This window comes from Oryctolagus cuniculus, chromosome 6 (assembly GCF_964237555.1).
Source record: "Oryctolagus cuniculus chromosome 6, mOryCun1.1, whole genome shotgun sequence".
Taxonomy (NCBI): domain Eukaryota; kingdom Metazoa; phylum Chordata; class Mammalia; order Lagomorpha; family Leporidae; genus Oryctolagus; species Oryctolagus cuniculus.
The window spans coordinates 34,101,752-34,117,297 of NC_091437.1; the positions used below are offsets into that span (position 1 = coordinate 34,101,752).

At 45.9% G+C, this 15,546-nt stretch overlaps 1 protein-coding gene across 22 annotated transcripts in view; it reads right to left on the reverse strand.

The window, feature by feature from the left end:
• Positions 1-341: 341 nt before the first annotated feature.
• PPP2R2B (protein phosphatase 2 regulatory subunit Bbeta) overlaps positions 342-15,546 on the reverse strand; it is a 487,122-nt gene continuing 471,917 nt past the window's right edge. For 21 of the 22 annotated variants that reach the window (XM_051843263.2, XM_051843261.2, XM_051843270.2 and 18 more), the window contains 3 exon segments: positions 12,442-12,611; positions 3,694-3,785; positions 342-1,054 (listed from right to left, as the gene is read on the reverse strand). In XM_051843263.2, coding sequence (XP_051699223.1) covers positions 775-1,054; positions 3,694-3,785; positions 12,442-12,611 — 542 coding nt within the window. In that variant the 3' untranslated portion in view covers positions 342-774. 22 annotated transcript variants of the gene reach the window in all.

Genomic DNA, 15,546 nt, shown 5'->3' on the forward strand with positions numbered 1-15,546 from the left:
AGGTTGAAGAGAAAGCAAGCACCTAAGTGGGGGGTTATATGGAGCTATTTAGGAGGACAAAATCAGGAGCCACAAAGCGGCAGATGGGCTCGGGCCCTGCGTGGCCCTGCCAAGTGACCGCTGGGCAGCAGGCTTTAGAAGGTGCTCCCTGTGTGTCCCCGGGAGCAGTCACAGGGTGTTCCCCAGCCAGGCCGTCTCTATGGCGCTGGAAGGAGGGCGGCGAGCCACAACCCTTCTCATTCTGCACTGGCTCCCCAGCCTCGTGCAGTGGTTAAAAAAAGCAAGTGGAGAAAGAAAAGGTGACAGACGGGCTCGTTCTGACTTTGCACAAAACAGGAGAATTTCTGTAAGAGTAAACGGTGTTTATTTTTTGTTTCGGTTTTTTTTCAATCAAGTGGAATCGCTTACTTAAAAAAACAAAAAGTACCTCTTTTCTCCTTAAATACTACAGACAACCTTATTGTATCGCAGCAGACACCTAGAAACAAAACACTGGACCCACCAGAGAAAACTGGGCAATAAAAGCATCCGAAATTCCAGTCTGTTAGCCGGCAGCTCTCGACTCTACACAGAAGTGTCCCAAACCTATTGGATTTGACAAAAGTTTCTCAGGACTGGGGTGCTGGGAAAGTTGAACTCCTTTTAATGCTATTCCAATTGTTTTCTGCTTAGGGAAATTAAAGTCAATGCATCAAATGAAGACCCAAAGAAACATGTAAAAACTCGTTGGACTAGTATTCAGTATGTGAGATAATTACGTAATGACTTGTCCTCCTAGTTAACCTTGTCCTGGAATATGTATAGGTTATTGGTAGCCGCCACTGCTATGATGTTTTCTGAGGGATGCCAAGCTGTATGCAAGATCTTTTTGCTAAAGTCCAGACTGTCGACGCTGATCTCGTCTTTTCTCCGCTTGCCTCCCACACACACTTTGCGGGGTTTGAGGATGGCCCGGGGTTTGCTGTTTTCCCTCGAGGCCTCCAGGGTCACGTCACGCTTGGTGTTGCGGTCGAACATCCTGAAGAAGTTGTTGTAGGAGCCCGTCATGATGACACTGCAGGACACAGAGGAAATAGGCAGTGACGGAGTATTAAGGAGAAGGGCAGCAACACCTATCCTGATTGTATCCTCCTGGGGCAAACGACAGCTTACAGTGACTAGCTTATGTTACAGGTTGGGTACTGTCACTGCTGTCACCATTAGCATCACTATGGGCAACAAGTTCTTTGGCTGGGCTTGGGAATAAAGGATGAGGCGAGCCTTCCTTGCTGTTTACTTTAGCTCAATGGATTCCTTCGGGTTCTTTGGCCTGGTGAACGGTCCAGTGGTTTTAACGATCTCAGCTCTGGCTACCTCCCAGTAGGAAATGGGAGAGGAGAATGAGGCTCCCTTGGGAAAGCTATGGCTATCTGTTGGTGCTGCAGGCAGAGCTGCGGGGTGGGGTGTGTGCACAGTGCCCTGGGCTGTGGCATCAGCCTTTTCAGAAGAGTCACCTACACTATGGATGTCGTCATGGTCTTACTCTGGGAGAGAATGAACATTCAAACTGTAACAGGATCTGGAGTGGTGGCGTAAGATTTGCAGCAGTTGGACAGCAGGTGGTTGGTGCGGCTATGCGTTTTCCATTCTCAGGGATAGCGACACTGGTCAGGAGAGCGGTGAATGCCTGATGCCTCCTACAGGAAAGGTACAGGCTGTTTAGGGGTGACATTTTCCCCTGGGGGAGATGGTCCTTGGGCATCGGCAGGTGTTCCTCAAGTGCGAATGCATGGTGGCGCCGCCTGCGAGGCAGGCTTGGCCTGCGGGCTGGTGACCTTCTAACTCGCTGATGAGGAGAGCTCATCAGCATCTGCTTTTCACCTGAGCGGGCCACGGCCAGGGGCATCTGCTTTTGGGTCCTTTGACTAATTAGCCTGGTGTGGCTGACGCAGGTGAGAAGTTGTTCCTCTGGCCCAAGAAACTGAGGTGGTGAATGGTGTCTCCTTGCTAGAGTGAACTGTTAGTACCTTGTCAGGCAGCGCTGAGGGCTGGCCTTCCAGAATCTCATTTCAACTTCTGTTATCTCATTGAGGGAATTATAAGGGAGAAGTAATTTGCACAGTGTCACGTCGCGAATACGCGGCAAAGTCAGGCCTGAGCCCACGTGGACCTGACTCCAGGGCCTACACAGCAAGTGCTTCGCCTCACTGCTTCGCCTGCACTGGTGTTCACCTCTCCCACCGTGACCCAGCCTATTGGTAGACAGGACAGTCTTCTCTTGGGCGAAACCTCAACTTTCTCTGAACCCAAAACAAAACAAAACAAAAGCTCTGAGTTGTGACATGGATCCCAGGTGTCAAACTCAGAGCTTCTTTGGTCTCTGCTACTGTTGGGTCATGGTAGGAGAAGTGGGCCTGAGTGCACAGGGAGCCGGAGACCCAGGGCCTGAAGCCTCAGTCTCTGCAGCTGATGAACCTGGCAGCTTATCTTAGCTCTCCAAGCCTCAGTTACCTCAGCTGTAGGGTGAGCTGTGGTCAGGCTGAAAAAAGATGGGATATATGAAAGTGCGTGGTATACAGTAGGTCTCTGTAAGTGTCACTTTTGAATGCAGGTTAAGGAACAGGGGAAACTGGAGGAGTGGAAATAACAACTATAAAAGCCTATTTCAAAAAATTCATGGAAAATGCAATTAGAAGATGAGTTTATTTTGGTGCAAACCTTAGTTTTTTCATGATGCACAAATTGCATGAACATTTTGAAGACCCTTTATATATACAATAAATTTCAAATAATTTTGGACGATGATGAACTTTTAATTCCATTTTCCACAAATCATCTGAATTACTCTCATAAAAATAATATCTGTTAACAAATTTATATATGTGAAAATATTGGGGATGCTTCTTTGCCCTTGGGGGTTTTTGGTCACAACTGCTGGATAGTGTGAGTTTGGTCCTTCGCTACAGAGATTCCTTCAAGGCCTGAGCAGTAGGGGTTCATTTTGGGTCCGTGCCCAAGAAAGCCAAGAGAGAGAGAAATGTGGTAGTTTGTAAAAGCTTGAGTCAGAGTGGCATGCCCCGAGATTTCCATGCTTCTGAACGTCATAACTGGTACAACCTTCATCAAGGAACTATGTCAGTCCCCGGGAGCACGCACGTAGCTCCTGCGGCAATCAGATAATCGTCTTGTATTTGTGAAACCAAAACCAAGCTACCGGGAGGCCGTAGGAGGTACTGTTGAAATCAAAGGCCTCACAACAGTCAGAAATCCCACTGAGGGAATGTGATAAGTGAGGTGGACTGGAATTTGGTTAATGACCCTCCAGAGCCTTTGGCCAGGTCTACACCAGCAGTTTCAAGGATAATTTTTAATTTATTTTGCATTAATTGGCAGAGTTCAGACTGGAAGATGCTGATGAGTTCTTAGTGATCTTCCCGTGGGCATGTTGACCTGGCTCTGGGGTTCCTTGCGTGTAAAAAGCAGGACTTCACTGTTGACATACAACTGTCACCTGTGCGAGTCCTTAAGGAGGATCCAGCTGCTCCTGTCCTCACAGTCCTGGCCTCGTGGATCCACAGTGACCCACACGACGCATCCAGCCAGGCCCTGGGCCCCAATCTCCCTTCAACTGTACCACACAAGCATAAACTGCCCACGGCCTCTTCGAGGAGGGTCTGTGTCTGGAAGGTCCCCTAGCCCGAGAACCTTTCTTACCTGTCTGAACCGTTCCACACACATTCAAATTTATCAAAAATGCAGTCGTTTTCGTAGAGGGAGCACAGCTTGCTGCGGAGGTAGTCATGCACCTGGGGAGGAAGCAGAGCGAATGCCGTCACTCACAGAGCACTGTTCCCCTGAACACCGCCTCTTCTCACGTCAGCCATGAGTGCTGGCAGTGTACACGTGTCTGGAACCTGTCGGCCCCGGGTCTGAATCCAGGGCGGGCCTTTTTAGCTGTGGGATGCCAGGGTAGCTTGCTGAGCTTCTCCTGTGGCCAATGTGGGTTAAGTAAACTTTCTGTGTAGACACTGGTGTAGAGCAGGACCCGATGGTAGAGTCTTGTTTTCAAATTAATTTTCTCAAGAGCATTATAACATTCATTCATGCAGTCTTTTATTTGGCAAACATGTATTGAGCGCCTGCAGTACACTTGGGGTACAGCTGTGAATTGAATAGAAAGGACTGTTTGACCAATTAAATACACAGGTGCCTCAAAAATTAAATCTACTTTTGTGCAAAAAATTTTGGGGAGCCAGTGTTGTGGTGTATTAGGTGAAGCTGCTGACTGTAAGGCCAGCATCCTGTACGGGTGCCGGCTTGAGTCCCAGCTGCTCCACTTGTAATCCAGCTCCCTGCTAATGCTCCTGGGAGAGCAGTGGAGGATGGCCCAAGTGCTTGTGTCCCTGCACCTGTGTGGGAGACCCAGATGAAGCTCCTGGCCTTAGCCTGGTGAAGGCTTGGCCGTTGTGGCCATTTGGAGGAGTGAAGCAGCAGATGGAAAATCACTCACTCACTCACTCTTTCTCCCCCGCCTACTCCTCTCTCTGTAACTCTGCCTTTAGAGTGCTTTCATAATGTGCATTTTCTATGAACTTTTTTTTAAAAAAAATTGATTTATTTCATTGGAAAGGCAGAGGCAAAGGGAGAAATCATCCATCCACTGGCTCACTCCCCAAATGGCAGCAACAGCTGGAGCTGAGCTTCTTCCATTTCTCCCATGTGGGTGCAGGGGCCCAAGGACCTGGGCCATCTTCCACTGCTTTCCCAGGCCATAGCAGAGAGCTGGACAGGAAGTGGAGCAGCTGGGACTCGAACCGGTGCCCATAGGAGATGCTGGCACTGCAGGTGGCGGCTTTACCTGCTACGCCACAGCACCGGCCTTTCCACGAACTTCTTGAAGAGCCCTCATATATAAGGTGTTTCAGATGGTGATAAAATGATAAACTAGAAAGTATCAAGAAAGGAACTGGGAGATCTGGGAGGCAGTGCTGCCTACTAGGTGACTAGGTATGACTTTCCTGATAACAGTCTCGGTGCAGAGGCCTGCAGGGAATGAGTGAGCCACAGTGATACCTGAGTGAAAGCTTCCTATTGAAGCAGAGGGCACAGCTTATGCAGAGGCTCCGAGGCAGGAGTCCTGGCCCCGGGAGTGCGGCAGAGCGGTGGTGAGAGTGCAGATGGCCAGTTTGCATAGTGCCCTCTGTTCTGAGTTAGGTGAAGAGACATCACCGAAAGCATCCCTGAGCCTGCGGTGCTGGGATGGATTCTAACAGGGAAAGGGCAAAGGCAAGGTGGCCAGCCATCCTCCGGGTGCTAGATGATGATCTTTATGCGGTGGTGAGAATAGAGGTGGGAAGAGGTCAGATGCTTGGATCTACTCTGAGGTGAAGCCGGAGCCAAGGTCAGTCCCTGGGTCTTCCCTCTGAGCATGCGGGAGAAGGAGACACCATGCTCATTTTTGGGTATGACAGTTGGAGCTGTCTCTGCACGTGGGGCTGCCCTGTGCACTCCGAGCTCAGAGGTGAGGCCTGGGAGGAGGTGGCAGGTTTCTTTGGCTTCGCTTTTCCAGTGCAGCTGAGAGCAAGGAACACAGGGCAATAACTGGGAAACACTATAGCATTGTGGGAGGGCAGCTTGGGAGTTGTTGGATAGGAATCTCAAATAAAGCTGGCTAGCGTGGTTAGGTATTTTTCTCCAGCTGTGTTCCACAACTCAGGTGTAGATCCTAAGCAGACCGATGAATATGGCTCAGAGGTTGGTAACTTGGGTTCTTTTTTTTTGAGTGTTATCCCCCTGGAGCCCACCAGCAGAGGTGGCAGAGACACTGGGCATCCGCAGTATGCCAGCTCCTCCATGGCCAGGGCTTCTGTCCACAAAATCTCATTTAGTCTCCAAATCCATCTTAGACTGTAGGCACTATCATTGTCTCCACCTTCATGCAGCACCACGCCCAGGGCTATGGTAGCACTTGTCCATGAACTCGCAGGAAGGAGAATGTCAGGATGGGAACTGAACCCTGGTATTTGCAGTCTAGCGCACATTCTGAAATACTGCAGAAATTTGCCTGATGAACCTCAGCTATGAGTTTCAGCCCTGAACAGGAGCTGTGATAATGGACATGGCTGAAGCCAAGACAGTCAGAATGGAGTGCGGGCAGAGGGATATGATGAGTCATGGTTCAGTTTCCCTTTGCCTGCAGCCTGGACTCCCTCTCCTCCCTGACCCCAAGTGTTCTCCTGGAGGCTGAGCTCAGAAGCTCATTGTGTGCTTAGTATTGGCAAAGAAATGAGGTCAAATTCCTCCTCTGTTCTATTAGATGGTTTGAGTATTTGGAAAGCTCTCTGAATTATTTGGACAGTGCAAGTATTTTAACTCTGCAAATGAACTCCCTCCACCTTTCCTCCTCCTTTCTCAAACAGTTGCAGGCCTGGTCAGGATAACTGCCGCAGTGCTAGGGTGACAAGGGGATGTCAGGGTGAGTTTGCTCTCTGCCTTTAGGGATGAGTCTCTGCTAGAACTTGACCTCTCTGCCCCCTGGGGGAGGTCATTGAGTTCAGGTTTTTAAACAGCCCAGTGACCAGTTTTTCTAAGGCCCGGCTTCATCTGCCTTCTTTCCCCATTCTCTTTGGGCATTTTGCCTTTTAGAAGCAGCACAGCTGAGTAATAAGTGTGCACCTGTGTGTGCTTTGGAAGCGTGGACCCATTATCAGGAATCATATTGCTGAGAACTTTCTAAATCACTCTTAGAAAACAAAAGTTTTGCAGGAAAACCAAGCATGCACATTATGTCTAATCCACAGCACCTGTGGTCTGGGGACTCCTGACTGTGTTGCATGTGCTGTTGTTGTTGACAAGCAAGCAAAGCACGGAGGCCAACCAGATGGACCTTCCTCCACCAGAGGCGAGAGTAAGGTAAGGGACGCGCATCAGCTGCTAGACCATGGAGCAAGGGAGAACTTAGCACTCATGGTATTTGGTGCTGCTTTCTCCATGTTCCAAGTATTATTCCTTTCCTCTGTTCTATTAACTTGTACGTGGATTATTGACATGAAAATAAGTCTCCCAACACAGTGGTTCTGGACTTATTGACTTGTACAAGTTTGGCATCATGAATGAGGGAACTTCAGAATCGTTCTTGATAATGGCTTGAAATTGTGCATCTCTTCATAATGCACATTTTGACCCATGAAGATGCCTTACACTTAGTAGATAGCTTATTCTTGCAGGTGAGGCCTCATGAGTGTAATCAATCAGTGTTTGTTAGATTGTAGGAGCCTCCAAAGGCCAGATACAGGTTGAATATCCATTATCTGAAATGTTTCAGATTTTGGAATACTTGCAAATACATAATGAGATACCTTTGAGAGGGAGCCCATGTCTGAACATGAAATTCATTACACCTATACAATTCGTGTATTTTAAAATAAGTTTATGCCTGTAGAACAGTTTGGATACTTGAAGTCAGGTGTAGAATTTCTTTTAAAATTCATTTATTTTTACATTCATTTGAAAAGCAGAGACAGAGAGAGATTAATTGATTGATTGCTTCTATCTGCTGCTTTACTTCCCAAATATCCACCACAGCCAGGGCTGGCCCAGGCTGAAGCCAAGAGCCTGAAATTCCATCTGGGTCTCCCATGTGGGTGGCAGGGACCCAAGTACTTGAGCCTTCACCTGCTGCCTCCAAGGGTAGCATTAGCAGGAAGCTGGCTCAGAAGTGGAGGAGGTGGGACGTGAAGATGGGTGGCCCAAGCAGCATGTTAACTGTGGTGCCACATCCCCACCCTGGTGTTTTCTACTTGGGGCATCTCTTTGTCTCCCTGTCCTTCAAAGAAAATCAAACTATAATTTTTAAGATATCTCCAGAAGACACTCCCTGGATCAGAGTTTACTATTCTTATACAGCACGGTTGTCCCTCCATACCAGAGGAGATGGGTTTCAGGAGCTATTCAGGATGCCAACTCCATGGATGCAAAAGTCCCTTCTATAAAATGTTGTATTGTCATATAATCTATACCCATCCTCCCATAGGGTTTAAATGATCTCTAGCTTATGGCTTGAAAGCTATGAAAATAATTGTTAGGCTGCATGGCTTAGCAAATCATGACAAGAAAGAAAAGTCTGTATATGTTGAGTACTGGTGTGACTTTACAATACTGGCAACAAAAGGTTGATTCAGGGTACAGATCCGAGTGGATGTGCAGAGCTGCCTGTAGCGTGTATTACCGTCTTTGGAACAGCACGTAACTCAATTAACCTGCTTTGAGGCATGCAGCTAAAGATGCTTCCTGAAGTTAAATACGGTAAAATGTGGTATTGCACCGTATGTGCTACGAGCCTGTTTCTCAGTGTTTGGCAAAGATAATTTCTAACTCTACCAACCCCCTGAACATACTTTCGGAGCCCTGAACTTAAAGTGCTCATTCCTGCATGTGTTCTCAAACTATAGTACTAAGGGCCCTTTCACCAGGTATCCTAAATCTCCTCTTGGCTAGGGAAGGCTGTGCAGTGGGCCACACCTCTGTAAATGTCACCCACACTCGGGCTGCCCTTTCCCAAGGCCCTCTGTTACAACACCAGTGGATTGTCTCGGGCACCTGGACAGGGTGACTATGTGTATACTTTGGTTTTCGTTTTACATGATCATTTCAAAGATAAATGGAGCTCAAAATTTGCTTTTCTAATGTGCATTTCTATGAATGTCTGAAGAACTCTGTTGTACTGATCCTAGTCCTGGACTGCAGATGACAGGGAGTTGAGCTGTAAAGTTGGAGTAAGATTCAGGAGACAGTGGGACTGTAAATACACAGGTGATGCTCTCTGTATCATGTGGGCAGCAGACCCACCCCACTTCTGGTTCCTGAGTTTCCCCAGAGTGTCCTCTGGAGCACATGGTGGTGTCAAAGTCTCAACCTCCTCTCTAAACTTTTCCTCCTCCTTGAAAAGACTAACTTGGCTCTCCCCTGAGGGTATTCAAAGGGGGGCCAGGTTTTTTGTTTCATTCCCTGTGCTAAGGTAGGTACGTCAAAGAGCCCACCTACCCAACCTAACAATTGTTTTCAAAGGAGCTGAGGACTTGAAACAAAGTCATGTCCTCAAACTTACAGTCAGTGAAAGTGAGTCTTCCCTCATTCCCTCAACAAATTTAGCATCTCCATCTCTCCAGTGCTGGTGTTCCTGTTGTCATTCTTGGTGTTCGGTTCTGATGATCTGATCTCAGATACTTTGTCTCATCATGTTCAGTGAGCCTTGTTCATATTATGAACCCTGTCATTATTATACCTGTACCTGCTGAACTATTGCATCCTATTGCAACTTCCTGTCTCTTTAATTCCCTCCCTCTAGTATCAGTTTTGAAAATCCACTGACCTATTTGCTTCTGTCCACTATTTTCCTTAGATTCAACAATCCTTTCAGTGTTAGTCACTCCCTTAACATTTATGTTCTACAAACTTCTCTCTTCTCTCCCTTGGCAAAATCCCATCAACTGGTTATACATAACCTCCTGCCCCAAGCAGGTGAATACAGCTAGGAAGAAACAGATAATCATACCATTTAGTCTCACTTTAAAACAACAATAGAAACCTCTGGGGGATCCCTGAGCAACCCTTCAATATTTCCTTCTTTTGGGTAACTATTTTATACTTTTTCCTCCCTCTCATGAAGCTCATACCTTGTTTCTCATTTTACTGAGCAAATGTAAGCAGTAAGAAAATATCTGTTTCCATCACAAAATTCATAAATTAGCACCTGTAGCTATATGTGAGGATATTTCAAAAATTTGTGGAAAAATAGAACTGAAAGACTATTTTGGCATAAATAATTTTCAAATCCATGCATAGCGTTTGCATAATGTTCTCTATGATTTTTTTTTGAAGACCCAGGTTCGAATTTTCTTTTGGACCAAAAGTTACCTTTGAATTACATTTTCCATGAACGTTTTTGAAGTGCCCGGTACACCAGTCCCTTTTCCTTTCAGAGATGGTAACTTACCCTTCTTGCCATCTAAGGCCAATTCTCTCACTCCCCTGTAAGACTTTTCCAGTCATCTCTTTTCATTGGCTTAATCTCTATGAACATAGAACATCCTTTAGCCTCTATCCTGTTCCTGCTGCCACCTTAACTTTCTGTTGTCCTTCAGACCAACATGTGTTCAAAGAGTAGTGTTTCTTCCTATGGCCACCTCTGTCCTCACAGTCTCTGGACCCTACAGTAATCAGATATTCATTTATCTCGGTCCACTCACTCCTCCCTTTGCTAAATGTATGGTAATCTGCACATTCCTAAATCCAGTGGTCACTGAGCAACAGCTTATTTTGGCAATGTACCTGGATGTATTTATACACACTACTCAAAATCAGCAACAGCATTTACAGCTGGTGAATTCTTTCCACTTGAGATGCCAACTTCCCCCTCTTCCCCTCCCTGTCTCTGTTGCCAAATCCTCTCTATCCTCTGAATGCCAGGGCCCCAGGTTCTGCTCTCTTCTCTAATTACACTCATTGCCTGGGAGATCTCATCCAGGCCCATCGCTTTATATGCTCTATACACACACACACATGCAAGTATCATATGTATGCCTCTGGATGCAAGATAAGCAGAATTACACTCAACTGTCTACTTGTCGTTTCCGGATGTTTAATTGACGTAACATGTCCAAAACCTAACTCTCGATTTTCAACTGTACTTTTCTGATTGCCAAGAGCAAAAATCCTGGAGTGATCCTTGCTGCTGTTTTTTACCTTACATCTCAAAAAAAAAAATTGTCTTAATATCTGTTTGGCTTTACCTTGGAGGTAACATCGAGAATGTGGCCACTTCCATTGCTAGCATATTCATTTAAAGCCCTGCCAGCACTGTGCAGTAAATCTGTACCTATTCTCACGATCCTATTTTTTGCTTTTTAAAGATTTTATGTATATGAAAGTCAGTCACCTAGAGTAAGGGAGTGAGACAGAGAACGGGAGAAAGAGAGTGGGAGAGAAAGTCAATTTACATCCACTGGTGTAGTCCCAAAGTGGCTGCCAGGGCCAGGGTAGAACCAGGCTGAAGCCAGGAGCTGGAAGCTTCAGCTGGGTCTCCCACCTGGGTGCAGGCGCCCAACTACCTAAGCCATCCTGTGCAGCTTTCCCAGGTGCACCAGGAGGCAGCTGTTACAGACATGGGGCAACCAGAACTCGAACCAGGGCCCCCATGGGATGCCAGCATTGCAGGAGGTTGCTTTACCCACCATGCCACAATGTCAGCCCCGATTCTCCTGATCCTAACCCCATTTTTCTCTGAAGTTTTTCCTCCTCAGCACAAGTGCACTGTTGAAAATGCTAGCCGAGGATGAAATTGAGTTCAGTGGTGGTGATGATTCCATAACTTTATCAGTCTCCTGAAACCCACTAAATTGTGTACTTTGAAAGGGTGAATATTATGTATGGACAATATCAAGAAAAGAAAAGCCAGCAGGTAAAATCTTTCTAGAAAATTCCACCCTGCTTCTTTTTAACTGACTAAAGAGATCTTAAAACAAGATCAGTTTATCCTAGCCCTTTGCTCTTGGCTTCAGTGTCTTCATACCTGGAATTAAGTTCTTTAAACCCTGTCTACCTCAAAATCTGGTCTTCTGTTTTCAAGAAAACTGTTCTACATAGTGCCCAGTCCTGTGTTGCTTTTGTCACTGCACCTGCCATCATCTACCTGATGCCTAAGTCAAAAACTCCACATGCTCTTCCTGAGTCCTCTACACTCCATCAGTGAGCAAACCTCATGGACTCTGTACCCCCTCCCCTTCCACCCCATGCCACCGTCCTAGTTCAGACTTCAACTGTCTTCTATCGAAATGTGGCACGTGGCAGGGTGAAATGTATGGTACAGTGCCCAATCTCATTTCCTGTGGGCAAACCTTTAACACAGCCCCCCACTGGACTCAGCACAAAGACAAAACAACCGCATCTGTAATCTATGGGATCAGGCCCTTAGCGGCATTTCCAGGTTCCTCTTCCTACCCTGGTGCTCCATATTCAAGGAACACACATTCCCCTGATGGCTGGTCTTTGGAATACTATTGTATCTAGTTCATGGCAGTCAAGACTCGGCTAAGGGTCACCTCTTCAGGACAGCCTTTTTCCCATGGGCTCAGTAGCGTCCCTTGCATCATTCTGAGTTCAGTTCCTGTTGGTTGTCTGACTTCTCTGCCATTGAGAGAAGCAACACACTTCTCTTGTTTACAATATCCAGCCCTCAGTAAGTTTTCAACGCACGCGGGTTACCTTGAATTCTAGCCTCTGCATGTGCGCCCTTATCTTCAGTACTGTGTTATTGGCTGCATCATTACATACCGCCTCTCAGTACATAATTTATGTAATGGTTAGGCACTTTCCTTCTGCCTATGAACTGTGGCAGGCAGAGGCTGACTTCGAAGCCCACAAAGGGAGTGCTCAGTACATGTAGGGGCAAGTGGCGCTCTGTACCTGGTAGGTCTCAATGGGGCGATTTTCCATGTTGAGATCCCAGACTTTAACGGTGAGATAGTCCCTGGTCATGATATACCTCCCACTGTGGCTAAACTTGACATCCGAAATCGAAGAGATAATTTCAGAGAAAAACGATCTGTTGCTTGGATCTTCCGGCTCTTCAAAAACTGTAGAACAACAGGGAAACAAAAGCAGAAGTGAATGAATTTAGCACATTCGTATTAACTAACCCTAGCCCTGGACCAGCTAGAAAGCCGATAGTCTAACTTAGACTGCCGTAGGGCCGGTGTTTGCAGAATGTGAGCACATTGCTGATGCAACTGTCAGATCCTAGTGACAGAAAAAGCTTGCCACTAGTTTCTGTATTTCCTTTCTCATGGAGGGCCTGGCATGGGACCGGTCCCATCGTCAGATCGAGCCCTATTTCTGGATCTATGTCTTGAACCAGTTTCACATTTTCCCATATCTCTGCACATAGCAAACATGGAGACAGCTTAGACGGGTAAATGTTTCATAGTTTTATTGAGATAGTTCACATCTCATAAAATACAAGCTTGTCAAGTTTAGTGGTTGGTAGTATAATCTAAATGTGGAACACTTGCCCCACCCCCACACCTCCTGTTACTGTCCATTCTGGAAGCAAATGCCAGTCTACTAGGGTCAGAGGATATGAAGTCACTCCTGACTGCTTTCACTTTGCTGATTTTCAGGGACCATCCATGTGGTCACACGTGTGTGTACTTGATTCTTTTTTGTGTGGATATACCCCATTTCATTTATCCATTCATCACTGGATGAGTCTTTGGGTTATTTTGAACAATACTCCTGTGAATATTCATGGACACACCTTTTCATTCCTCTTAGGTTATGGCTGGGTCTCTGCTGCCAGACTGCCTGGGCCTCAGATGTGTGACTGTGTCCCAGGTCTCCTTTTATGTAAAGCATGGCTGCAGTGTCTTTCCGGTGTGTTGTCTGTTCTGATTTGTAGGCTCCTATCTTTCAAATAGCTTTTGATTTCTACATACAGGAAAAAAAGTATGATATCAAAGCCTATTAGAAGCTGTCTCTAACTCTTCCTTCTACCTTGATTTTTAAATTGTGTGTATAGAATGATTTTGATATTGCCAATTTCTGTACATTGCCTCATTTTTCCTTCATTTATCTAAAATTTCCTAGATTCATATACTTCATTTGCTACCTCTGATCACAAACCATCTTTCTCAAAAGCCCTATCATATTTGGTTTAGTCATTGACTATTTGCTCGGGTACTCTCTCGTAGTGGAGCTATCAACCACTTGGCATATTATTCTTTCACAGTTCCTAAGTTTGTATTTCCAACTAGAATGTAAGCTTCTAGAGGCCAGGATTTGAGTCTTATTTGTCTTTATAGTTAGAATCTTATCCACACAGGCTCAGTAAATATTTGTTGCTTGATTGGGACCAAAATCCGATAAATTAACTACTTCTTTGCTTAGCCTATATTATTTTTGACCTACAGAAATGGGAACTGCATATGATTCCACTTCATAAAAGTTTCAGTCCCCATGCTATGCTGAGCTACACAGCAGCCTGCAGGTTACCCTGCCACCTCTTCCTCCAAGGCCACTGCTTTCCTCCTTGCTGGTGGTACTCACATGGTAACACATTCCATGTGGGGAGCCTACGTATCTGCATTCTCTCTCAAACTTTGCTGAATTAAACCATGGGCATATTTTTACCATACCCATGTAAGAGAAAAACGACAAAAGGCCTGGTCAGTCAGAATTGACCTTGAGAAAGACACACTCCTTGAAACAGAAAAATGTGGCTCATTACACTCTCTGATCTTTTGTGTCAGCCTCTGACCTCATCTCTTGGGCTTCAGTTGAACAGCAGTACAGCCCGTGGACTGGACTAGGGGAAGAAAATGGACACAGCAGTTTCAATTCCCAGCAGTCTCAGTACAGGGGACTTGGGAGCGCCAACCAAGGAAAACTTCTTAGCAGAAGAACTATGGGAGTTCTGGTTATCGCTTACCTCCTCTGATGCACCTGCTGAGACAGCCCGAGGCAGTGAGGGAGAAGGGTTCAGTCAGCTCTGCTCAGAAGGTAGCCAGTCCCTGCCTCTCATTTACTAGCTGTAGACATTTTATTTACTCTTCTAGTCTGTTTTCCCAGAAGTAGCATGAGGCTATTCATTGGCACATAAGGTTGGTACGCAGAAGGTCCTTGTATGCCATATTTTGTAAAACATCCTTAGCATGCACTCGTTCTGTGTTGGTCAGTCACACTTCATTCCACTAGACTCTTGAGAATTTGGGACTGAGGAATACACAGCCTATGGGTCATTTAAGATACAAAGGTGTGCGACTTCGAGGTAGTGGTTAAAGCGCTGCTTGGGATATCTGCCTCCCATATTAGAGTGCCTGGGTTTAAGTCCAAGTCCTGGCTCTGCTTCTAGTTCCAATTTCCTGCTGATGTAGACCCCGGGAAGCAGCAGGTGATGGCTCAACTGCTTTGGTCACCACCACTCATGCAGGGGACCAGGAGTGAGTTCCCAGCTCCTGGTTTTGGTCTGGTCAAGTCCCAGCTGCTGCTGGCATTTGGGGTGTGAACCAGATGATGGGAGCTCTCCCTTTGTTTGCCTTTCAAATGAATGAAACTTAAAAAGCCATTTTATGCTTTTAGTTTAAATTAGTTTTTAATGGATAAAACTTATACACATTTACAATACCTCTCAGTGTTGTATCTGGGAATCAGTTCTCCAAATACTTGGCGCATCAGGTGTATAGCAACCCTGGAAAGCCTCAAAATGACCTCCATGAGATGGAAGAGCATAATGGTTTGATCAGTCTATCACAAACTATTTTTGAGATACTGCTTTATGTAGGACACAGTGTGTGGGATACAGATAAGGGACCTAGCATAGCATTTTGTAGGCTATGATGCCTATGCATATGCAAGGTTCAATATCAACTCCATGAATTATTTTATTCAGCTATAGAATTTAATATTACTATTAATAATTAGTATTAAATACAGTGATTGGAGGCTTAGAATATTCCAGACCCCAGTGCTTTATGTACCTGGTCTCGTTTAATCCCTTCCAATAGCCCAGGATAT